Source organism: Spinacia oleracea, chromosome 6, assembly GCF_020520425.1.
Source record: "Spinacia oleracea cultivar Varoflay chromosome 6, BTI_SOV_V1, whole genome shotgun sequence".
In the NCBI taxonomy this organism is placed as follows: Eukaryota; Viridiplantae; Streptophyta; class Magnoliopsida; order Caryophyllales; family Amaranthaceae; genus Spinacia; species Spinacia oleracea.
The window spans coordinates 93724909-93751339 of record NC_079492.1 but is presented as its reverse complement, the minus strand read 5'-3'; the positions used below and the strand labels follow the sequence as shown (position 1 = coordinate 93751339).

Sequence of the window (26431 nt, the reverse complement as noted above, 5' to 3'; positions counted from 1 at the left end):
GGCCACTCGGAGAGCTAGAAACTGTAAAATGCATGGCCGTGCTCGGATGAATCATAGGCTATGATTATCTGTTTATTTGATCAGTTGAACTCTGAAACCGAGAAACACCTCTGGACATAATAAGGATGACAACTCTTACCTTATGTTCAAGAGCAAGCATCGAGCGACAAAGGAATTAGGAAATGCACACTTGTCCCTAAGGACAAGTGGGAGACTGAAGGAAATAATGCCCTTGGTCCAAGTATGCATATAATATTAAGTCTAATAAATGCGGTTCAGTATTAATTAACAAGTTAATAATTCAGTGAGATCAAGTGAGCTGAATGCCTAGCTAGAGGCCGCTTCAGTTCAAGTGGAATTAATTATATTAATCCACAGTTTACTCTTGACTGAACCCGTAGGGTCACACAAATAGTACGTAAACGGATCAAGTATTTAATGGAATTAAATACTCCATCTATGGATATTCGGAATCGACGGATCTTGGTTTCAGTGGGAGCTGAGATCGTCACAAGCAAGAAATGAATACTCCGGAAACGATGATATTGCCGGAAACGGAAATATGGATCGGATCGGAAATATAAATATTATCCAAGTCGTAGATGTTGCCGGAAACGGAAACATGGTACGTATCGGAAAATATTATCGGAAATGGAAATATTGCCGGAATCGGAAATATTGCTGGAAACGGAAATATTGTGAGAATCGGAAATATTATTGGAATCGGAAAATAATTCCGGAAAAGGAAATATTAAATATTTGTTCGAAACGGAAATTAATTCCGGAATCGGAAATATTAAATATTGTTCGTATCGGAAATGAATTCCGGAATCGGAAATTTAATCGGAAGCGTATCGTACGAATTAGCATCGGACGAGGCTCGCTTCACGATGGCCCAGCACGAAGCCAGGCCATCGCCCAGCAAGCCACGCGCATCACCAACACACGCCAAGCCTCGACCAGGCCCAGCGCAAGGCCAAGCCCAGCCAAGGCCTTGGGCGCGCGCGCGGACACAGGCAGCAGGCATGGGCCGAGGCGCTGTGCGCTCAGCGTGGGCCGTAAGGCCTGCGCGAGTGTGCGGTGCTCGTGCGATGCTCGTGTGCGTGCTATAAGAATCCTAAAGCTATCAGGATTCGATATATGATTAAATTCCTAATCCTAAAAGATAAATTAATTAAATAAGAGTTCTACTAGGATTCTAATTTAATTAATTCGTATCCTAGTAGGATTCCAATTCTCTTTCCATACCCCTATAAATATGTGGCCTGGGTTCACAATTTATATCGAGATTTGAAGTATTCAAAAGGTAAGATTTTCAAGCAAAAATCAGCCAAACACTTGCAACCCATATTAGCCGAAAATCCTAGTAACCTTAAGGGCGATTCTAGTTGGTCAAGCTTAAGGCGGATCCGGACGTGCTGTGGACTATCTACGGAGGGACGACACTTGGAGTCCTAAAGACTTGTTCTTATTCGGTTCGGGCGCAGCTAGGGAGGGCACGCTACAAAGTGTATGCATCTGAATTATGCTAAATGATTATGTGTAAATAATATGTTTCCTGGCTTTATGGTTTTTCCGCATGATTTATGTTTATTCATATGTATCATAACCTAACATTTGCTCCAACAACATAACACACCACAGCTGAACTCCAGTATTCAACCTCCTCCTGTATATCATCAAAATCTATTTGTACAGGTGGTTTCTCATTAATTTCATTCACATCAGATTCATTAAAATCAAGTTCAGTATCAGAAACAGCTACATTATCGAACTGTTGCAAAATGGGTATTGATCCAACTTGCGTTCCAGATTGCATATTAGTTGCACTTCCAATCGAATTATGAATAACACTCATAAAATCATTGAATGAATGTCGCATTTCAGATCTTACCTGCAAATGCTGAAGCCCCGATTTCGGAGTGAAAACCTCGTTCTCAATCCCAAAATCCAGCACTCCTACTCCAAGAAGTTCATCCATGGAGCGAGTTCGCAAAGCTTGAGAATCTGAAGTAGGTCCACGCTGTTTCGACGTGCCATTTCCATGCTTGCTACCCGGATTTTTCGCGCCAGTTTTCCTTGCCATGGCGATGGTGTTTGATAGCTACCATACACCAGAGAGAGAAACTTGGGGGAAAAGTTTCAGGGTCTCCTATCTCAGTTTAATTTTTTACTATTTGGTAATCTCGTTGTAGCTTATGTGTAGCAATGAAAATCCAGTAAGCTGACTAATTGAACTTGGTTTACTTCCATAAATATGATTTCCTCCCATAAACAATGAGTAAAACTTTTCACATTAATATTTTCTCATCTATAAACAATGAGCAAATTTTAGAACTTAATCTATAACATTTGCTCATTTAGAAACAATGAGCAAATGTTTAGATTCCGAACGTTAATATTCACTCATTTACAAATAATGAGAAAAATTTAGATGGAAACTTTAATATTTACAAACAATGAGCAAAAGTATAAAATTGAACTTCAAATTGTGCTCAGTTACAAACAATGAGAAAATTTTTAAAATGCCAACTTTAATTAGTTTACTAATTGCTCATTTAGTAACAATGAGCAAATGTTTACATTCCGAACTATAATTTTTTCTCATTTATAAATGATGAGCAAATATTTTAGAATTCAAACTTTAATATTTGCTCATTTATAAATAATGAGCAAACATTTAGAATCAAATCTATAATATTTTAATATTTGCTCATTTACAAACAATGAGCAAAAATTTAAATTCGAACTTTAATAATTGCTCATTAAGTAATAATGAGCAAATTTTTAAAATCCAAACTTTAATATTTGCTCATTTTTTAAAAATGAGCAAATTTTTGGACTCCGAGACTTTAATATTTTCTCATTTATTAACAATGAGCAAATATTTAAACTACGAAACTTTAATATTTTCTCATTTACAAACAATGAGCAAATATTTAGACTCCAAAACTTTAAAATTTCTCATTAAGTAACAATAAGCAAATGCTAAAATCTAAATTTTAATATTTGCTCATATAGAAATAATGAGAAAATGTTTAAATTACGAACTTTAAAAATGGCTCATTTAGTTTACTCATTTAGTAACAATAAGCAAAACTTTAAGAAACTTTAATTTTTCTCATTTATAAACAATGAGCGAAACTTTAAAATTTGAACTTTAATAATTGCTCATTTAGAAACAATGAGCAAATGTTTAAATTCCAAAGTATAATATTTGCTCATTTATAAACAATGAGCAAATATTTAGAACCGAATCTATAACATTTGCTCATTTAGAAACAATGAGCAAATGTTTAGATTTCGAACGTTAATATTCGCTCATTTACAAACAATGAGCAAAAATTTAGATAGAAACTTTCATATTTGCTCATTTACAAACTTTAAATCTGATTTTACCTTTCTGCTGACATATCTGTTCATTATTTCCCTTTCTTGTAACTTCCCATTTAGCATGCAAATACTCAGCAGAGGCCAAAGACCAACTAGCAGTACCACTCTCATTTAATATATGTGATTATTTTTGGTTTGTGCAGTGCCTATTTCAGTTCCTACTTCAGTTCCTACAACAGGGCCTACAGAGCCTACAACAGGGCCTGCAAATCCTACAACAGTATCTACAGTGCCAACAACAGTCCCTACGGAGCCTACAACAGTACGTATGGAGCATACAACAGTACCTATGGAGCCTACACCTGTCTCTACAGTGCCTATAAAACAACCTACATTAATCCAATATATCCGAAGTCCTAGAGCTGAAACATATTTTACTCAAGATGGAACTAGGGAATGGATTCCTTATTGTGCTGAAGATAAGAAACCACGTGAAGGAATGGTATTCAAAACTTTAGAGAAGGCTATCGAATTTTATAAGAACTATGCTCTAATATGTGGTTTTGACGTTCGTTCATCTACGGTATACAAGAATAGCAAAGGTATCATTTGTCAAAAGTATTATGTTTGCAGTAGAGAAGGTATCTTAGAATCCGAAGGTAATTATGATGAAAAAGGGAAGCGACGCCGTAGAAGAAACTCAAAGCGAGTTGGTTGCAAGGCTAGAATCATTTGGAATGTTAATAATGAAGATGGAGAATACAAAGTTACCAAATTTTTTGAGCCTCATAACCATTGCCTAGCCTCCCCTACATCCATGCCATATTTGAGAAGTTCAAGGAAAATGACGGTTGTTCACAAGAATTTTGTGAATAATAATACAAGAATGAACATTGGACCAACGAAATCTTTTCGGCTATTTAAGGAAAATGTAGGTAGTTACGACAATGTTGGGGCCACAATGAAAGACTTTATGAAATTTCATAGAGATTTGAAGGAGCACATCAAGGGTGATGATGCTAAGATGTTAATTGAGAATTTTATACGAAAAAGAGATGTTTTCAATGGGTTTTACTCTGATTATACCCTAGATGAAGAAAATCATGATTTACATTTGTTTTGGGCGGATGCAACTAGACATAAGAATTATTCATTGTTTGGAGAGATGATATCTTTTGATTGCACCTATGAATCAAACACATATTCAATGGTTTTAGCTCCTTTCACAGGAGTAGACCATCACAGGTCTTGCATCACATTTGGGGTTGGCTTACTTTCCAAAGAAGATGCTCAATCATTTGAATGGATGTTTAGGACTTTTCTTAATGCTAAGGGAAATTGTGAGCCTAGATATTTGATAAAAGATCAAGACCCGGCAATGAAAGTTCCCATAAATGAGGTGTTTGTTACCACTCGCCACCGACTTTGTTTGTGGCATATAATGAAAAAAGTTCCTGAAAAAGTAGGCCCCGAGCTCAAACAAGATGCAGATTTTCTTATGTTGTTGAATGCTTGTGTATGGGACATGGAACAAGAATCAGAAGAATTTGAAGCTACTTGGAACTCTCTTATGGTTCAATATAACCTTGTGAGGATGGTTGGTTCCAACATATGTTTTCAATAAGAGAACATTGGATACCATGCTACTTTAGAGATCTCAGGTTAGGTAACCTTTTCTCTTTTTATTAATATGTTTTGATGTCAAATTTTGTTATTTTTTTAATCTGATTTAATCTCATCAGAATTTTGTTCTCTCATTTCTGCAAATGAGCAAAATAAATTTACTCATTTAGACAAATGAGTAAAATAAATTTACTCATTTAGACAAATGAGCAAAATAAATTTACTCATTTGGCTAAATGAGCAAAAAAGGTACTCATTTGTGCAAATGAACAGAAAAACTCTTTGGTTATTTAAAAAACATTCTTCGACATCTTGTAAAACCAAGATTCTCGGCTGCTGGTGCTGCCTTCGTAATGTGATTGTCTGCCAATTCGTTTCCAATTTAATCATTTTAAGGTCAGACATAATCTCAAACTAATCAATATTTACCAGAATAAATTTCTCGATATATTCGAATCGTGTTGCTTCTGCTATCATTAAGACAACAATAAGCATAAAATTAGCTTCGATCTTTTCATTAACCAACTTTCTGTAAACATTGTTGATAAACATGTCTAGTTGTTAAACGCCAAATCCCAGTTTCTTTCTATCACCCCCATTGCTTTCCAAACCATAATAGTTACTTCTGTAGAAAATTTACTCATTTGTCTAAATGAGCAAAAAAGTTACTCAATATTGCAAATGAGTAGAAAACTTTTTGGTTACTTTTTTGTTTTCAATGTCATTGATTTCACAAGTTAAGCTATTGACTGCAGGTTAGGGGGCATTTTAAGAACAACATCTAGATCGGAAAGTGAGAATATCTTTTTCAACAACTTCACCAATCCGCATGTGACACTTGTAGAATTTTACATGCGTTTTGAAAGTGCAATGGATGCACAAAGACACAAGCAAGATAAGCTAAATACAGATTCCATTCACTCTGTTCCTCAATTTATAACTCCGTTGCCTTTGGAGAAACATGCAGCTGAAGTGTATACAAGAAAAATGTTCTACACTACTACAAAAATAGGCAAAGGGACCTGTCCAAATATGCCTAATAGACCTCCTTTGGACAGGTCTCTATCTCAGAGGTCTCTTTGATAAAGAGACCCCCTCATTAAAGGAGGTCTCTTATTAAGAAAGATGAGACCCTTTATTAGAGAAAGGGGGTCTCTTTGTTTATTTTTTTAATATTTTTATATACAGAAAATTCAGACCTCCTATGTCAGATAGGAGGTCTCTTTGGGATTTTTTTAATATTTATTTATTATACATGAGAGAGCCCTTTTATAGATAATGGGTCTCTTTTCAATTTTTTTAATTAAAAAAAATATCAACGAGCCATATTTTGGCCTGGAAATTCAGCATTGAACATGCTTGATAATACTATAAATAATTAATACTATTACCGAAATAAAAGTATTTCTTACTTCACATCAACTGTGATCCAAATCCCCACAAAAAAAATGTGATATCCAAAATACATAAAAACTTGTACACGTTAAGCTGATTCACTAAAAGTAATAATCGGAGTCGCACCATTTAGCTGGTTGTTGCTCCTACTGCCTTCTTCAGAGCAGGGCCACCAATTACACATTTACCAGGTCCCATACTTGATTCTGAAGCAAAATATATATCATGAAACTGTCAGTAAAAGAAGAGAAACATATAGGGCAAACACATACTTTCATAGTATACTCAACGGATAAAACTAGAACTTTCTGTAACAAGAGTTAACAATAAAAGTAAGCAGCATTTAGAGTTTCATGTTCTATATTTTGACAAGAAGTGGGTTAGAAACCATGGATAATAACTAATCTACACAGTGCAAATTAAGGGACACAGAATACTTGACAACAGTAGCCAGAAAAGGCACAACATTATAGAGAGAAGTATGCATCAGACCATTAATTCAAGAATCTGACATCAATTCTCTTTTACAACAACTTCTAGAGATGAATGGTGCAGTAGGCAAAATATCAGGAAAATATCATATTCACATCAAAATAAGGGTAAAAACTTGTACTTATATAATATGTACTATGGAGTAATTCATCATTAACAAACAAATTCCATCACCATCATACTCCAAATAGAGCTAACCTGATAGCATCTTGACGCTAATACCAAGATCAAAAGCTCTCGCTATCGCGTCTGCACTTTCAGATGTGTGGAATGACACAAATTAATGTCCATGCATCCTCGTAGTTAACCTTCGTCCCATCTCTAACTTCCTAAATGAATTTCTTGGTAATCAACCCAACATGCAGTTGGATTAAGTCTTAATCAAGGAACGAGGCCAGAGTATTACCTGGAATGCTACAGCATGCAAATGCTAAACTCGTTTTGTGAACTTGTCAATGAGAACAGACTCTTATATGTATCTCATTCTTATTATGTGCCAGGTTTAGGATCTACGAACCAATTCAAAGCATTAAGAATATGGGGGAAAAAGGCATTTTAACGCTGGCACTGTGAAACCATTACCTGCTGAGGAACACTATTACAAACTTTGTATATGGGCTTATTAATCGGAGTCAAATCAGATGGCATATTAGTTACGAAGTACTTCCTAAATGCCAGCCAAGCCTGAAATGCAAAATAGATATAACATAAACTGATGTGACACAATATTCCCCAAAAAATAAGCAGAAAACTTTACACATGACATACTAAGGAAATATAGATCAGTCGATATGACAGAGTTGGTCGTCCATTTCGCAATCATATTTGCTACATTTTTCTATGGTATGTACAATAAACCAGCTACATTCATTTCATTCAAACCAAGTATACATGCACATAGAACGAGAGGAGGAAAAGCATGGAAAAAGGACTATAAAATATATTGCCATAACTGTTTAGATATACTTACACAAACAAGGAGCCTTTGTTATGCAAATTGTCTAACTACCTATCGGCCATGGAATCGAAGATAAACTCTTCCCCTCTTCATAAATGACAACCAACATCCAATTATTTATACTTCATAAACAAGGAAAACATTATTTTAAAGGGAAAAATGAGACTGATTCAAAGCATTAAGATAAATAAATAGTATAGATGTACTTACTCTTGACGGATTGGGGCAAATATATATTTCTTCTTACTTTGCTCGGTAATTGAATGATTCACCTATTTTGTGTGCATGGTGGGACGAAGTTTAACCAGTGTTAGCTTATGAGGACAAAAAATCCAAATTCTTCTTGGACTTTGTTTTTCGTGATCTCGTTTTGCAAAAACCTTAACTAATTCAACAAGTATTAGTTACCTGTATTAATCATATCTAGCTTATGTTAAACAAAGTTTAGAGATCACATTTTTTTTACCTTATCCAGATATCCACACAAGATATATGTATGTATTCCATGTTCAATCATTTCTTAAGATCATCAACAAACACGTAAGCAGTAAAAGAAACATCAATTATTAGAATGGATATCACATACTGCATGATATATTTGGTCCAACTAATTATGTTGTTTACCCTGATGACTTCTCTAATTTCAGGTGATGAACAAAAAGAGTGAAGGTGAAGACAATGTTTCATTTTCAGAAGTTGAGTTGTGGAAAAATAACGAAGAACTTCCCTTGGATTGTCTGAACTAAGCAGTACGAAATTACGAATATCAGAAACTTCAAATTAGTACTTGTCAGAAAATTCAGATTCATCTAGCAATCTGAGTTTCAGATGTTACGGTCATCCTAACTCCTGAGTATCTGATATCCAATTAAATTTCCATGTTCTGCTACTGGAACTACCGCTAATTCTAAAATGGTGATCGCAACCAATTTAATTTCCTGATCCATTCATCTTTGCTAGGTACTTATCATTCTCCTAAAACAACCTCTAACCATTTTTTAACACGTACACACATGTCAAATGAAACTCCGAAAACACACTCATCGCCACAGCCTAATCAAATGGCTTAACCAGACACTCAATTCTTGAGCCGGTTGACCATCAACCTGATGTTTGACAATCTACAACCCACCTGAACACTTGGAGAACTACTTTTTGCTATGCTGAAAGAGTGACAAACCATTGGTGCAATATTGTCATTTTTTTTTTATCATATTCCACCATATTTGAAAGCTTTAATCATTCCAACAGGTATCTTGTTTGAGCTAACAAACTACCTAAAAGCTTCTCAGAATTCTGGTTAATTGGGTTGTAAGCTTCTTAGAATTGAAGCTTTAATAGTTAATACAACACGAAAATTGTTGGTGACTGGGTGGAAGACATCTCTGAGATTTTGTAGGAAATGGTTAGAAATTTTTAGCAGTCTAACTTGAGGAGAAATACTCTTAGCCCCACCCCCTCTTTCCCATTGAAAAACAAAGGTCAAGAAATTGAATAGAATATAATAAGCAGCTATTTCATTTGCCTTTTCTGAACCCATCACCCTCCATAAGATTACCGTGAAGCTAAACTTTTTTCCTTACATTTTGTGCTATCTACAGGAAATATCAATACAAACTTATAAAACCGTACAACTTATTTTTTGACATGACTATCTACAGAAAATCTAAAATTACAGTTTAGTCCATGTTTGGTAACAAAACCTCAGGCCTGTTATTTGGTGGCATGAAACAATGATGTGAATTTCAGGACTCTTATTTTGGTGCTTCAACAAGGTGCTCCCAGTTTGGCAAAAGAGTGGCTATGTAAGTCATAGCAGGAGTGATATATTATACTGATTCTTGGAAAGTAAGAAACAATTCTTTACTGCACTTCAGAATCATGCAGATTGATAACATTGTACACCAAATTAAAAAAATCTGTAAAAAGTAGGATAACAATTACACAAAGTAAGAAAATTAGTCACCATGATGAAGCCTGAATTTATAGTTTGTAATGACATACAGTTGGTCTGTTTAAGACCTGGGTGGGCCTGTTTCTGGGTCTCTTAGTCCCTTCTACTGTAAGAGAGTCCTTCCTAGAAGGTTTATCCGAGGGAAAAGGACTTTTAGGTTGTATATCTTGGTTTTTTGATGGAACGAAAAGCTTACTTTCCCAAATTAAAATAAAATAAAAAGAACCAAAGACCCTTATAGTATCATTACCTTTAAGGTTAATGAAGAATGTGTATCCAGCATGTATAATTACGCAATTATGTTACAGAAGATGTCTAATTTTATCTTATTTATGTGGTTTAGACATTTAGTTACTGTATGCTAGATTGCTAGTGTTGCAGTTGTTGGAACCACCTTCAGTATTCTAAATGTTCAGTGATGTTGCATTATTTATGACACATAGGGAAGTGGCCTTCTCTACAGACAGGGAAATTTCTTCCCTTGTGGAAGATTCTTTTCGGTCATACACACAAATGTATACCCCTAGTCTCCTACTTGTACATCTATCCCTATTAAAAAATCAGAATTACAGGTTTTACTCTGTAAATTTCTCAAGCCTTTAATTCCTCAAAGATGATAATTTATTTCATCATTAGTAGAAAAAGATACAGCAGCACTCTAAACAAAATCCTCGAGCACAATAATATTTTCAGATAATGGTCTAGAGTCTTGACTGGTAACTTATCAAAAAACCTAGTAATATAACCCAACAGCAAAGAAAGAAATATAACAGCAACAAATCTCAAACAAAGGATAACATAATAATATTTGCAATGACCCACACCTCTTCTATAACATCTTTTATCAGAGTCTCAACCTTGTTCAAGCTTTCAAACAAGTGTCTCACTCATGCCAAGAAACTCTACAAAAACAGTATTCAACAAACCATGGAGAAACACTTTCACCATGAAACTGGAATTACATGAACATTTAAACACAAAATTGCATCAATTGAAATTTCATAAATTCAAGGGGGAAAAACCCAACTCCATGGTTGAAATTGAAGTTGAAAATTTCAGGAAAAAATCCTAACTTGTAGCATAAATTACAAATTGAATTCAAAAATCGAATAAACCACATGAAATTCAGAAATCCGAAACCAAAAATTAAAGAGAAGAAGAGAGAGATGAGAACAAAAACCTAAATTTGTAGTTCGCTAGAGATTGTGTTGAGGTCGCCGGTGGTAATGAAGTCGTCGACCGTAAAGTATTTCTTCGGTGGTAGATTCGCCGGTGGTGGTGAGTTTGTGATGATTTCGCGAATGATTTCCTTGCCCTACTCGCCTGTATGTCCAGGGAAGAAGAAGAAAAGGGAAAAGACAAAATAGCTAGGGTGAAATTGGGTTATGCGAAAGTTCAGCTCTAGGAAATGAATGAAAATAGAGAGACCTGTTATGTTAATGACAGGTCTTTTGTTATTTTTATATTTAATTTTATATTATTTTATAAAAGAATGGTGGGTCCCTTGATACATAAGAGACCCGTTAACTAACCTAAAGGGTCTGTTGTGTTTTTTTTTAATTTTGTGCCGCAATTAAATGATCTCATTTATGCACTAGAGTCCCGTTAAGTCAGATAACGGGTCTCTTATTTTTTTTCCTCTAATTTAAAGTGGGCCATTTGTCTCATAAGAGAGCCGTTATCTATAATAATAGATCTTTTATATTAAAGAGACCTGTTTTGTCGATCAAGGGGTCTTTTCTAAAGGGTCTCTTTGCCCATTTTTGTAGTAGTGCTACATGTTCCAGGATGAGGCGTACAAATCTTGTTTTAGATGTAGGATTAGTTCTATTAGAAAGGAAGAACACATAGAAATCGCACATGTCATGGACCATTCTCGGCAGAAGATAAGTGAGGTAACATTTAATTCTGGAAATCTCATTACATCATGTTCTTGCAAATTGTTTGAGAGATTGGGGATTTTATGTAAACATGCAGTATGTGTTTTAAATGCAAGAAAAATTACAAAGATTCCAGAGTACTACATTCTTGATCGATGGACAAAAGAGGCAACCAAAAGGCCAATTTTTGATATGCATGGTAACTTCCCTGAAGAATGTAGGAAGATGAACACAACAACTAAAATGTTAGGGGAAATCCGGTCAGAGATTTTTAATTATGTAGCTTGCAGAGGGAAATGAGGAAAATTTGCAACAATTTCTCGATAATCTTAGAGATTTTAGTAAGAGTTTGGTAGAACAAGGAAAGTGTGTGCCAATGAAAAAAACTCAAGAGATTGAGCTTTTTGTTGGTCCTAGTGCGTCTTTTAACCTCAATATCCAAAATCCAATACAATCAAAGAATAAAGGCAAGAGACATAGAATAGTAGGAGAAAAGGAGGCAGCCATTGAGCAAAGTCAGAAACCCAAAAGGAAATGTAAAGCTTGTGGGGCATATGATTATCACGATAGTCGTAACTGCCCGAACAAAACTACAACCTAAGCAAGGTAACTTTCAACTTAAATTCTGCTTATTTACTTTCTGTCAATCTGTGTTTTTGGCACCTTTCACCAGTTAAGTTGTGATGTATGGTGTTTACATGAAGTCTAGCTTAAGATTAACTTGCTGAGTTGCTGTAATGCTCTTTCCAGATCAGTTACGTCCTGCATTCACTTTTTTGAAGTCTTCATGTATCCCGCCTTATGGTTTTGAGTCTTTTGACAGTGTGAGACCTGAGAGTCTGAAACAATTATGTTGTATCTAGGCATGATCATTTTCTTGGCTGTTATTAACTCTCCCGATTACTATTTTTTTAGTTTAATTCAAGGCCTTGAGCCAGTAAAGCTCAGATTTCAGTTGGAGATTCAATATTATTGTTATTGTTGCGTTGTAAATGGCAAGATGTATGACATGTATCTATGGGGGTGGGGGGGGGGGGGGTCAACTTAGTTGCTGTCTACCGCTTTTTGAATGTTGGTTAGTTGGGATTAAAGCATCCGCACTGGTTGTAATTTGTTTCAAATGATATTTTTTCCATGTTACAGTGAAACGATGAAGTTTGGACATGTTACCTTTTTCTGGAATGGGAGTCGCCCAGGTTAGTTTAACTCTGAAATGGAGGAGTATGTTGAAATTCCTAGTGATAGTGGCATTAGTTTCAATGTCCAACCTTTAATGAAGGCTCTGGAGATTGTCGAAAAGGCAAGGGATGCCATTCTGAGCCGCAAATTCCATCAGGTCATTCAGAACTTTCTTTTCATAGCATCCTTGAAGGTTTACCCTTGTAAGGCTTTATTTTAAAAAGTTAATATTCATTTTATTTCAAATTTCATATGCTTTCAATTTGTAAACGGAACGGTTAATTTTCTAAGCGTAGTTTTACTGTTGGTATATAGTTGACTCATGCTGACTTTGAAAGTTTTATTTACTTTTTGGCTTTTTGGGTGTTCGTTCATTTCAAAATGCATATGTATTCAAAGACATTTGTTCATTTGAATAAAATTTTCATTGTTGTTGATTGTTGGGTTGTGCTTGGTTTAGATGGACTGTTGTTGTATGTTGTTGGGTTCAACTGTTTTGTTTTCAGTTCTATTGTACTTTGTACTACTCTGTTGTTGTTTTCTTGTGCTTCTGCAAGGTCTCTGGCTGCACTTGTTACTGCAAGGCTACAAACTTGGAGAAATGTGCCTACTCACATTAGATACTCTATATCATACTGTATGTTTTAACTCGATTATGAAATAAACCAACAATTATTTATTAGAAGCATTATCTTTGGCTATCTCAGGTAACGAGGAATCTAGAAGCAATGGACATAATTAGGCACGTAGATGATCCTCAAGAAGCTGCTGAATGCTTAGCAAGGGAAGCTTTGGGAAGAATGCGCAAGAGCAACATTTCCTGCTTAGTTATTCTTTTTGATTAGTACATACTTTACACCTTTTGGACTTATTATTTCCATCTCTCTGTAGTACAATTTTGTACCTTTTTGAACCTATTTAACTGTGACAACTAATTAGTGTGGAATGAAGAACTGTGAACTGTGTACAGGTTCTGATTAATAGGAAGTTTTTTCTGCTGGATAAAAAAAGATTGAGTTGGAGACAGATTGCTTAAATTTATTGCTTATGTTTTTTCTGGTGGCACACACCTTGGCCAAGGTGTAGACACCTACTTTTGTCCCCATTCCCGAAAGGAAAGGTTCGATGATGAGAACATAAATCTCCACTTGGCAACGCATCTCCTATAAAATAACGAATCTCAATCACCCTTTTCATTTCAACCAAAACTGCTATTTATAGAAACCTGCTAAAAATAGTAACTGCCATAATAGGTAGTTGTTAAAAGTGGCAAGTCATAAAAGATAGAAACCTGTCAGAATTAGGTGTGGCACTCCAACATAAATCCTAAAAGAGATAGAATTTGCAAGAGGAATCCTATTCCTAGTATAATTCGAAAACAAGAGTTACGTATTAATTAAAATCGTAACGAGCCTAGAGTTCGTAACGGGCCCATACGCATTCCGTCATAAAGTTAATACGCACTAAAAGACTCGGATAAGTCTCAAACACTCCGGATTCTAAGAGTCCAAATCTGACAAAGAACTCGGCCCAAACATCACTTTCAACGCCCAGCCATGGGCGCTAAAATTGCCTGGATCACATTTTTCAACGCCCAGAGCTGGGCGCCCAAATCTTTAACGCCCAGCCCTGGGCGCTGAAATTACCTGGGTACGTGTTCTCTCCTAATTCATCTTGGATTAGAGCTCTAAAATTCTATCTTTCCACAAACTCTTCCCTATAAATACAGCCCCAAATTCGACGTGAAACCAACACACAATTCGTATTCGGAGTATTGACTCCAATCCCTAAGCCTAAGCCTCACGCTGCGAAATTGATCCCGCGTTCTGTCGCAATCGATCCAAAAATCGAACAAAACGTATCCTGTCCCTTGTACCTGAAGAATTAAGCCCGGAAACTTGAGATTCATTAAATAAAAGGAGAAATAGCAAAGCCAAAGTGGCTAGTTTTCTGAGAACCGTGACGCACCTCTCAAGGGTGCGTCGTAATGCGTCCCTTTGCATGATTTAATCGCTTTCCTCGCCCTTTTATAAAACTGTTAAACTATTAAATCTGATTGTTCTATCAGGCCTAATAAAGATAATATCTTGGGAAATTGAACTACCATGCTAGGTCCCTTAAATCAATCTAAACAAGATAATCACGATCAATCTAGTATTATGTGTTGCATATTGTTAAAATCAATTCATATTAGTTTAATAGTTAACGCATGTCCCTTCAATTATTTATGCTGAGCTAGTAAGGATATCCTGCCTCTGGAGTTATCGAAGAGCGAGTACTCCTCTCGGTAGTTACAGTCCCCCGAACCCTCAATCTCTACCCTGCGGGTGTACGTTGAGAGATCCCCACACCAGGGATCACAAAGGAACCTATGGCCATCGTGGTCAAACATAATTGCACTCCCTTTATGTCACGATAACCGGGTTTTGTCAGTTTTTCTCATTGTCGTTAAAAACTGAATGGCGACTCCTATATTACTAGTCAATTGGGTGTAAACTTACAGGAAATCCAATTACACTTGATTTGACAAAAAGAAACGTCACGCCCACGAGGGACGAGGTCACGCATTAGCCTCGTGCTTTTTCGACCCCCTCACAGTGGCGACTCTGCTGGGGATAGTAAAGGAAATACTCGTGCTCGTAGGTAATCAAAATAGCCGAAGGGTGAAACGATCCTACCCCGCGTTTATTTCCCCATCAAGTTGGGACGACATGAAAATCAGCATATTAATGTGAACAGACAGAACCACATAACGAATCTTGGCTCCCTTGGATATTTCATCCCGGGAGTTGGGACTAAGGATACCCATCGCCAACCGGGGGGTGCATACGCTTCGAATGTTGTCCACTCGACACTTTCGCTAGTAGTACACCCGTCCCAAACCCAATCGCTCGCCCACTAGGTCCCTCTCATTGGTGCATGCCCCCTTGGCTTACATCGTGATTGGCCTCTTGGGCGAAATTCGTCTGTTGAAGGCACTACCTCGACCGGGGCATGTGTTGGATCTGCGATAGAAGCGGTACCAAGCCGGCGCAAATACTACCCATAGAAGCCTATCATAAACTACATTACATATTATTATTTTGCCTCATGATGTAATGTTAGTTATGTGTAGCGAATTATGTGATTGTGTGTGACAAATAATGCTAGAAAACCAACGACCTTAAAAATTGCCCAAACATTTATAAACCAATTGGCCAAAGAGTTATACCAAGATACGTGTTCCGCAACCCCGAAAGATCGCCACAAAAATAAGCGACGCTCAGGAGGGCCCGTAACGAATCCCACAAACGCTGCACAACTCGTAAAGGACGTTATTAGGCAAGCACGCAAAATCAAAGTCGCATAAACGAAAAGATATACGCAAACGAAAGACGAGGACCAGCTAGGGACGCATTTTCACCGCCCCTGGCTGGGCGCCAATATTTCTCACGCCCTTCGCTGGGCGCTGAAGTTGCTGCCTGGCCTTTTGGTCAGGCACAACAGCCTCGGTGCCCGCGCATAAAAAATACGTAGCAAAAAAAAACTTTTCGTGAAAATTGCTGTGAGGGCGTATGAAAAGGCACTCGATTCTAAAGGCGACTTAAAAAATAAAATAAAAAACTCTTTGTGTCGTTGTTCGGCCTCCTATGACGACAATGTTCGGCACCAAAACTGAGCATGCTAATTAAATGACCTTGAATGTCACATGGGCAAAGTATTCAAAAAATAATGTTCAAATAGAGTTTTCAAGGAAAAATAATGTTCGAATAAAAATAACTAAATCCGAGTCTAGACTAGGCTATGCCAAAGTACAATCTAAATCCTAAGTTTTAGTTGTTTTATCCATAGAATCGGTCCTAATACTTGGTGTCGTTCTGCAAGTTAAAAGGTTAAACCATATTGAGTCTCCCTTCCTAACATTTAAATCAATAAGCACCCGTGTGTAATTGTCATCCCTTGCTAAGAATCTACGACCTCAATACTCTCTCTCACCAATAAAAAGAATATATTATAGTATTTGCGAAATGGAAACAGTCACACTCTGAAAATCATTCCTCCATGGTCGCACAACCCCCAAAGTGAAACTAAGGTGTTAATACCATTGGCAAAAATTAATGGCCTCAAGGCTTATGATCACATTGGGTCACGACTATCATAATCCTCTCGAGCCACTCGCTCCTTGAAGTACTCCTAAAGTACAGACTAAAAGATTTTCCATGAATGCAACATGACGAACCATGAAAATACCCAAATCGGCATGCCATAAGGCTACCATTGGGGTAAAGCAATACACACTAAGAGAGAAGCCGCACTAATGATTCTAGTCTTGCAAAAATGAAAATTCGATCTCCCCAATTAACTACCTTGCCAATATTAAGCAAAATGGCGCATGACAAATGAACACCCAAGGGTTAAGATCTAAAGTGTCAACCAACGAAAGTTATGGTCCAATTAGCCTAAATCTGAAAGTTGCTTGGTCAAGCATTATAGGCTTACGCCACGTCATTATTTTGAATCTAGGCCACCTCCTTGTATTCATACACGAGTTACAATCAGAAAAATTAATGAAAAGTTCGAGTCTAAATCACAACTTCCAATTAAATCCCGAAAATTGGAATCTGAAAAGAAGCAAAAATTATTTTCGATGTAATTCTTTCGTTAAATTTCAATAAAGTAAAAACAACATTTTGAATCTACGCTATTTGCACATTTTAAGAAACGACTAAATAAGCTTGCAAAGTAAGACAATTTAAAGGTCCACCCTAGGCCTACTAAAATTAAAGGTCCACTATAGGCCTACCAAACGAGGCTCACTCAGTCTCACCTCGTGACTCAAAGACCACAACCATCTACCTTTTAACCCAAATAAAAAAGGGGGAGAAATACCAAGCAAAAAAAGATAAAAGGAGAAAGAGAAAAGGGAGAACGAAAAGAGCGAGCCATGAAATACTTAGCCCGTACCTCCCAAAGTACGAAATTTACCCAAAAGAAAAAAGAGAAAGAGAAAAGGGAGAGCGAAAAGAGCGAGCCATGAAATACTTAGCCCGTACCTCCCAAAGTGCGAAATTTACCCAAGTAAACGAAGGAAAAGAATTGAGTCAACCAATCCAAATCACGCCACAAAAGCTACATAAAATTCTACGATATCTACCCCTTCCAATCCTTATGTTCTTAGACGCCTTCGCTCTGGGGCCCCTGTTCAGCTCATTTAACCCATCCTTGTTCTCATCGCCATAACCCAAGAAACCATTACCTCGACTCTTGTTCTTGAACTTGTTGTCAACTGCAAACCACGTACGGCCATTGACACGTGCGTCATATCCATTATTTCCAAAACCCAAACCTCCTCTTACACCACCATTAGTATAATGACCATATAACTTATTTGGATACATCCTTGAGCCGTCCCTATGCTACTCTTTGGCCTTGGTTGATGTAAACTCATGACACTAGCTTGAGGCTGCAAATTGTGAGTCCTAACAGATGTAATCCTCATGCTTGACTAATACCTATACAAATTATCCTATCTCATTCGACCCGTCTTTCTAGCCGTCTTGAGTCACGAATAAAAAAAAACAAATGAAAAGTACGTTTTACGCTTAACGTAAAAATAATAATAATAATAATAATAATAAAAAAAAAACTTTGCAAAGCGCACAAAAAAAGAAAAAGAAGCATTTAGCGGACAAAAAAGATTCGCAAATACTTGGCACGAAACGAAAAGGAGCAGCGCAAAAAGGCAGGCCAGAACACGCTTTCAAAGCCCAGACCTGGGCGCCGGAAATAATAGCGCCCAGCCCTGGGCGCCGTTCTTGCTTTCAACTCCCAATTCCTAAAAGTGTTCGTATATTTTCCCATATACATGCCGAAGAATAGCGAGCACTTAGGGGGTAGAAGATCGTATAAAATACGCAAAATACGCGCGCTCCAAAATTTTCGTACACTTATTTCACCCTTTTTGAAACATTACGAGTCCACTCGAACGTACTTGTTTAAAATCGGCATTCTAAGAAACCATTTTCTGGCTAAGAACTACGCAAGACCTGATTCCCAATTAAATCTATTTAAGGCGGATACGTAGGCAATCCATGATTCGGTCCAACCAATTTGCAAAAATGTTAAAGCCTACAGAATAACAAGAATAAAAAATAGAGTCCTTTATTGAAATTTAATTACTTGCAATCCAAGTCGAAAGAAAAATTTAAGTCAAAGGAAGAATCCAAGTCATCAAGATGCCAAAATTAATGAGCACACATCGAAAAATAATAAGGGCACGTACCCTTGCCAGAAGGAGCACTCACACTCCTAGGCACTTAGCCAAGAATCAAAAGATCGCTTTGCCTCAATTGAATGGGGGCTAGCGCAAGCGTCCATGACCTCTAAAGTACTCGACTTGACCCTCCCTAAAGCAAACTAACTGACTTAAAGACCTTCTTTCCCCACTAGACACAGTCGTAATCGCCAACAAGTAGTAAAGGAAGTAAGCTTGCAATAAAGAGGATTATTGTTCTACGGCATCGCCCCATCGTTCCTTCGAACTCAGGGCACCCGTTCATGGTAATTCAAATGCTTGCAAATCCCCTTTGAAAAAAAATCAGACATTGTCAATAGGACTTGGCACTTAACCAAGGCTCACCCTACTCAGACATATGACACGGGCATCTAAAATCGAAATCTGAAAGCATCATTAATGAGAAGACATAACAGCAACTGGGGGCTAAAAATTGAAATGAAAGAGCTAGGGAAAGAACTAAGTATACCTTGACCTTTTGTGCGGACATACAACAAGTAAATCTAAGTCAATTTGAAAACGGTTTATATTCCCGCAATTCTGGAAAAGATGGCCCTAAAAGCCTAAAATATGTGCCACACAAGCACAAGTAATACCTTGACGCCTGCACCCTGGCTTCCAGCAAATCCTTAGACAGCATTCCAAAAATCGTAACAGTATTTTGATTCACTCATGTAATCCTGTACGAACCCTTCTATAAGTCAACCTACTTAGGACACCTCGGATTGTACACAGTAGGACTCGGATTTCAAATAATTTTCAAAGACTTCTTCGAACATAATAAAGTGTCGTTGGTTTAAGCTAAGTATGCGTTTATCTCGATGTTGCAAGTGAGTCAAAAAGATTTCTAAATATGATTATGGGTAAAGAAAGGCACCTAGCTTTTGGTCAAGGCACACTTCAACATGTGACTACCTTGACCATGGCAATGTCGCACAATACGACATTTACAAGAGAAGTAGCAAATCACTACTCGAATGTACCTCGCACTAAACGAGTCTGGTTCAAACTATTCATGATCCATGTCACCATGAATGCATAAAAACGTATGCCAAGCATTATAGCACCAAGCCAATCCCGTAGCTACAATTGGGGGCTTGAGAAAAACACTCTAAAAATACTCGAAATGACGATTTTATCGCAAATTCTCGACGCTAATGCTATACACACGTCATAGGGGCACAATCCTAAGCTTTAATCGTGTAAAACGAACCTTAGAATGGCTACAACCCCTCCCAAATTCTAAGCACTACTTAGAACATATAAAGTCACCCCACTAACAAGGGTAACTGAGAATCGCGAGTCACCAAAACTCCAATCAAACTACTGCACATAACGCTCGCCCTACAAGCGCCCATCACACAGTCTAAGTCGTTCCAAAGCAAAAGAGAAAGAAAAATCAAGGATATATAAGAAAATAAAAAAAAGAAACATCTATGAATCCTCGCATCGAACATAGTAATAAACCGTGCACACCCACGCAGAAGGTGCTACACTTGTTCGAACACCTGAACGAGGCATGATGAAGTACTCCAATGCAAAAAATAATAATGATATCCCAACACCTAGAGGAATGTTCTAAGACACGCCGTTAGGCCACACAAGCCTACGTCGCACCATAAGTTCAACCGTCCCACGGTACAAGTCTAAAAAAAAAAAGAGTAAGGCATATTGCACTAATGCGGGCACGACCAAGAGCATGTGTAAAAGAGGCAAAGACTACTTATCGCCCAAATTCAAAATGCAAGCCACACTACTTCAACATTAAGGATTAAAGGTAGCAAAACATTACCTACCACGGAAGGGATAGCTCGCACCTACACGAGCGGAACCCCAAGGCATCTTTCTCAAAAGAACCTACAAAAATCGTACGCCAAAAGGAAGCATCCCAATGTGCATGCTTGGGGGCTCCAAGCTACGAAACGACCATAGAAAAATAAAAAAAGTCTCAAAGCAAATGTTTGAATGATCAAAAGGGCACGATGCTTGAGCCCACTTCATGAATGGGCCTGAACCCTATCAAGCTTCTAAGAAAATTATTCAACATCAGTCATTGCTCCAAAAAAAAATGATTCAAGCGAACTGTTTAATGGACCGCACGCAACGGCCATTCTATGAACGCTCGTTCGCACATACATTCTAAATATCGAACATTCACGAACACGTTCAAAAGAAAAAAATATAAGAGCGATCAAAGTCTTACACATCAAGGTATGTTCCTCGGGCCATATAGACTCGCCCAACTATTGCAATAACTGTACACCTTAAGAGCGACAGTTCCTTTAAATAAGCGCCCCAAAGCGACAAACACCGTAGTCCACCAATCGGCTACGGCTTCTCGAGAAATCACCACGATCACTCAGCTCATTGTGATCTCTAATAAAATTCTACGTTCCAAAAATAAAGAAAAACAAAAGAGAAAGAATACGTAGAATCTCCAAGTGAAATAAGCGAACGGAAAAGAGGCAGATCTGCCCAATAATCAACTCCGACGCCAAATCCCACGCCTGACTTTGGGCGTTGAAGATTAATCCCACAATCGTTCTAAGCTAAGAAATGGGGAACGAATAAGGAAATAATAAACACCGTTGGTCCACTATTAGGCTACGGTTTCTCGAGAAATAATTATTCACCAATCAACGGTGATCTCAAATGAACGGTTCGTTCCAAAAAAAGAATCTCTAGACGAAAAGAAAAAAAGAAAGCGAACGAACAAGAGGCCAACTGTGTCATTAAGAAACCTCGCCAGAAATCATTTTCAGCGCCCAGTGCTGGGCGCCGAAATCTTTAACGCCCAAGCATGGGCGCCGAAAATGATCCCAGACCCAAAAAAGGCCCCTGACTTCTATAGGGCCCTACCGTATCCATTCGACTCGAAAATTGCCGATTTCTTTACTGAAAGTCGCACCTCACGGCTTTGAGTAGCACACCACTACAAAGATCGCTCGCACTTACGAGCACGATCCCAAACACGATCAAGGACATTAGAAAATGCGTATCCCCAAGGAACCTCTTTGACAAGAAATGACCGCCAAACACGAGTGCTTGGGCGCTCGAAAGAAAATATATATTTCAAAAGAGTGTATGCAAAGTTAAAATAATATTCCCAGACTGCGCTGTACGAAGTCCCGTGTTTGGATAATCTCAAAAGATAAAACCGGATTACGACCTCGAGACAAAGGTCGCCGTTGATACTTATACATAGTCCCCTAATCAAGGACCCATGTAGAGGCAAAATTGAGCCATAAAGACTAGCTCAAAACCATGAAAGATGATGACCACAAGACAATGGTCCGTCTAAGCCCGTTGTCAACCCACATTCAGGTAACAACTAAGTCCGAGCATCCCTCGAAAGAATTCGCTCCTGCGAGAATAAATAAGAAAAGAAATTCTCAAAAGAAATCATGATGAACAAAAGAAATAGGAACTTGCCCATCTTCAGCGGGCAAGATCGCGTCACGAACCACGCGAGTTCCAAATCAAAAAGACGAATTCAGGGACGTCCACCCTCAGCGGACGGGGCTCGCCCACCTTCAGCGGGCGGGGTCTGCGTCACTAGCCGCGCAGGTCCTCAGTTTTCGAAAATGAAAAGAAAATAAAATCTTCAAAACAAAAACAGGCTCGCCATCTTCAGCCGGCGGGGTCTGCGTCACTAACCGCGCAGGTCCTCAGTTTTCAAAAAATAAGATCTTCAAAACACAAATAGGCTCGCCATCTTCAGCCGGCGGGGTCTACGTCACAAACTGCGTAGGTCCTTATTTTCAAAACAACACAAACAAATTTCAAAATAGATTCGTCCACTCCTATCGGACGGGGTGTCCACCCTTAGCGGACAGGCTCGCCATCTTTAGCCGGCGGGGTCTACCTCACTAACCGCGTAGATCCTTATTTTCAAAACTTCAAAACAGATTCGTCCACTTCTATCGGACGGGGTGTCCACCCTTAGTGGACAAGCTCGCCATCTTTAGCCGACGGGGTCTACGTCACAAACCGCGTAGGTCCTTATTTTCAAAAAAAACACAAACAAATTTCAAAATAGATTCGTCCACTTCTATCGGACGGGGTGTCCACCCTTAGCGGAAAGGCTCGCCATCTTTAGCCGGCGGGGTCTGCGCCACTAACCGCGCAGGTCCTTAGTCGCTGCAGCGATAACTTTTTCCGGTTTTCCCTTTTTCCAAAAATTAAAGGATTGGGATTCCGTTTTTCCAAAAAAGAGCGATGTGATTGGTTTTCCCTTTTTCCAAATATTAAAGGATTGGTTTTCCGTTTTTCCAAAAAAGAGCGATGTGTTGGATTTTCCTTCGTTTTACGTCCCATAAAAACAAGGGGGTTTTCTCGTTTAGCTAACCCTGAAAATGAGAATCTTTAAAAATATTTTACCTCGTGATTGGGCTTGGCCAGGCCCAATTACACTTTATAGCTTTGATTTCGCAAACATCTGTAGCTACTCCCTATGACAAAGTAAGGGGTTTCTACACATCTTTAGATACTCCCAATGACACAGTGAGGGAGTTTCTTTACTATCCGTTGACAAATCCCAATGACACGTGAGGGATATGTCGACACTTCAAGTGATGACCCTTAAGTCAAATGTTATCACTCGGGGGCTCGTGAGACCCTCGCAAAACAAGTCACATACACTATGGCTTGTGTGACGCACTCCGTCTAGTACTTTGACCATCGTCTCATCACGAGACTCAGTCAAAGTGGGGGCTAACTGTAGACACCTACTTTTGTCCCTATTCCCGAAAGGGAAGGTTCGATGATGAGAACATAAATCTCCACTTGGCAACGCATCTCCTATAAAATAACGAATCTCAATCACCCTTTTCATACAACCAAAACTGCTATTTATAGAAACCTGCTAAAAATAGTAACTGCCAAAATAGGTAGTTGTTAAAAGTGACAAGTCATAAAAGATAGAAACCTGTCAGAATTAGGTGTTGCACTCCAACATAAATCCTAAAAGAGGTAGAATTTGCAAGAGGAATCCTATTCCTAGTATAATTCGAAAACAAGAGTTACGTATTAATTAAAATCCTAACGAGCCTAGAGTTCGTAACCGGCCCAGACACATTCCGTCATAAAGTTAATACGCACTAAAAGACTCGGATAAGTCTCAAACACTCCGGATTCTAAGAGTCCAAATCTGACAAAGAACTCGGCCCAAAACATCATTTTAAACGCCCAGCCCTGGGCGCTGAAATTGCCTGGATCACATTTTTCAACGCCCAGAGCTGGGCGCCGAAATGTTTAACGCCCAGCCCTGGGCGCTGAATTTACCTGGGTACGTGTTCTCTCCTAATTCTTCTTGGATTAGAGCTCTAAAATTCTATCTTTCCACGAACTCTTCCTTATAAATACAGCCCTAAATTTGACGTGAAAAAAACACACAATTCATATTTTGAGTATTGACTCCAACCCCTAAGCCTAAGCCTCACGGTGCGAAATTGATCCCGCGTTCTGTCGCAATCGATCCAAAAATCGCACAGAACGTATCTTGTCCCTTGTAGCTGAAGCATTAAGCCTGGAAACTTGAGATTCGTTAAATAAAAGGAGAAATAGCAAAGCCAAAGTGGTTAGTTTTTTTAGAACCATGACGCACCTCTCAAGGGTGCGTCGTAATGTGTCCCTTTGCATGATTTAATCGCTTTCCTCGCCTTTTTATAAAACTGTTAAACTATTAAATCTGATTGTTCTATCACGCCTAATAAAGATAATATCTTGGGAAATTGAACTATCATGCTAGGTCCCTTAAATCAATCTAAACAAGATAATCACGATCGATCTAGTATTATGTGTTGCATATTGTTAAAATCAATTCAGATTAGTTTAATAGTTAACGCATGTCCCTTCAATTATTTATGCTGAGCTAGTAAGGATATCCTGCCTCTGGAGTTATCGAAGAGCGAGTACTCCTCTCGGTAGTTACAGTCCCCAGAACCCTCAATCTCTACCCTGCGGGTGTACGTTGAGAGATCCCCGCACCAAGGATCACAAAGGAACCTATGGCCATCGTGGTCAAACATAATTGCACTCCCTTTATGTCACGATAACCGGGTTTTGTTAGTTTTTCTCATTTTCGTTAAAAACTTAATGGCGACTCCTATATTACTAGTCAATTGGGTGTAAACTTACAGGAAATCCAATTACACTTGATTTGACAAAAAGAAACGTCACGCCCACGAGGGACGAGGTCACGCATTAGCCTCGTGCTTTTTCAACCCCCTCACAGTGGCGACTCTGCTGGGGATAGTAAAGGAAATACTCGTGCTTGTAGGTAATCAAAATAGCCGAAGGGTGAAACGATCCTACCCCGCGTTTATTTCCCCATCAAGTTGGGACGACCTGAAAATCAGCATATTAATGTGAACGTACAGAACCGCATAACGAATCTTGGCTCCCTTGGATATTTCATCCCGGGAGTTGGGACTAAGGATACCCATCGCCAACCAGGGGGTGCATACGCTTCGAATGTTGTCCACTCGGCACTTTCGCTAGTAGTACACCCGTCCCAAACCCAATCGCTCGCCCACTAGGTCCCTCTCATTGGTGCATGCCCCCTTGGCTTACATCGTGATTGGCCTCTTGGGCGAAATTCGTCTGTTGAAGGCACTACCTCGACCGGGGCATGTGTTGGATCTGCGATAGAAGCGGTACCAAGCCGGCGCAAATACTACCCATAGAAGCCTATCATAAACTACATGACATATTATTATTTTGCCTCATGATGTAATGTTAGTTATGTGTAGCGAATTATGTGATTGTGTGTGACAAATAATGCTAGAAAACCAACGACCTTAAAAATTGCCCAAACATTCATAAACCAATTGGCCAAAGAGTTATACCAAGATACGTGTTCCGCAACCCCGAACGATCGCCACAAAAATAAGCGACGCTCAGGAGGGCCCGTAACGAATCCCACAAACGCTGTACAACGCGTAAAGGATGTTATTAGGCAAGCACTTAAAATCAAAGTCGCATAAACGAAAAGATATACGCAAACGAAAGACGAGGACCAGCCAGGGACGCATTTTCAACGCCCCTGGCTGGGCTCCAATATTTCTCACGCCCTTCGCTGGGCGCTGAAGTTGCTGCCTGGCCTTTTGTTCAGGCACAACAGCCTCGGTGCTCGCGCATAAAAAATACGTAGCAAAAAAAACTTTTCGTGAAAATTGCTGCGAGGGCGTATGAAAAGGCACTCGATTTTAAAGGCGACTTAAAAAATAAAATAAAAAACGCTTTGTGTCGTTGTTAGGGCTCCTATGACGACAATGTTCGGCACCAAAACTGAGCATGCTAATTAAATGACCTTGAATGTCACATGGGCAAAGTGTTCAAAA

The 26431-nt window shown here is 38.5% G+C and overlaps 2 protein-coding genes across 2 annotated transcripts; both read left to right on the top strand.

The window, feature by feature from the left end:
* Positions 1-2277: 2277 nt before the first annotated feature.
* LOC110791192 (protein FAR1-RELATED SEQUENCE 5-like) lies at positions 2278-4957 on the top strand. The gene is made up of 2 exons (XM_021995940.2): positions 2278-2281; positions 3537-4957. The coding sequence occupies exons 1-2, from the start codon at positions 2278-2280 to the stop codon at positions 4955-4957; spliced, it is 1425 nt and encodes a 474-aa protein (XP_021851632.2).
* Positions 4958-11620: 6663 nt separating this feature from the next.
* On the top strand, positions 11621-12498 carry LOC130463372 (uncharacterized). The gene is made up of 3 exons (XM_056832481.1): positions 11621-11834; positions 11926-12207; positions 12386-12498. Exons 1-3 carry the CDS (start codon positions 11621-11623, stop codon positions 12496-12498), a joined length of 609 nt encoding a protein of 202 aa, XP_056688459.1.
* The last annotated feature ends 13933 nt before the right edge of the window (positions 12499-26431 follow it).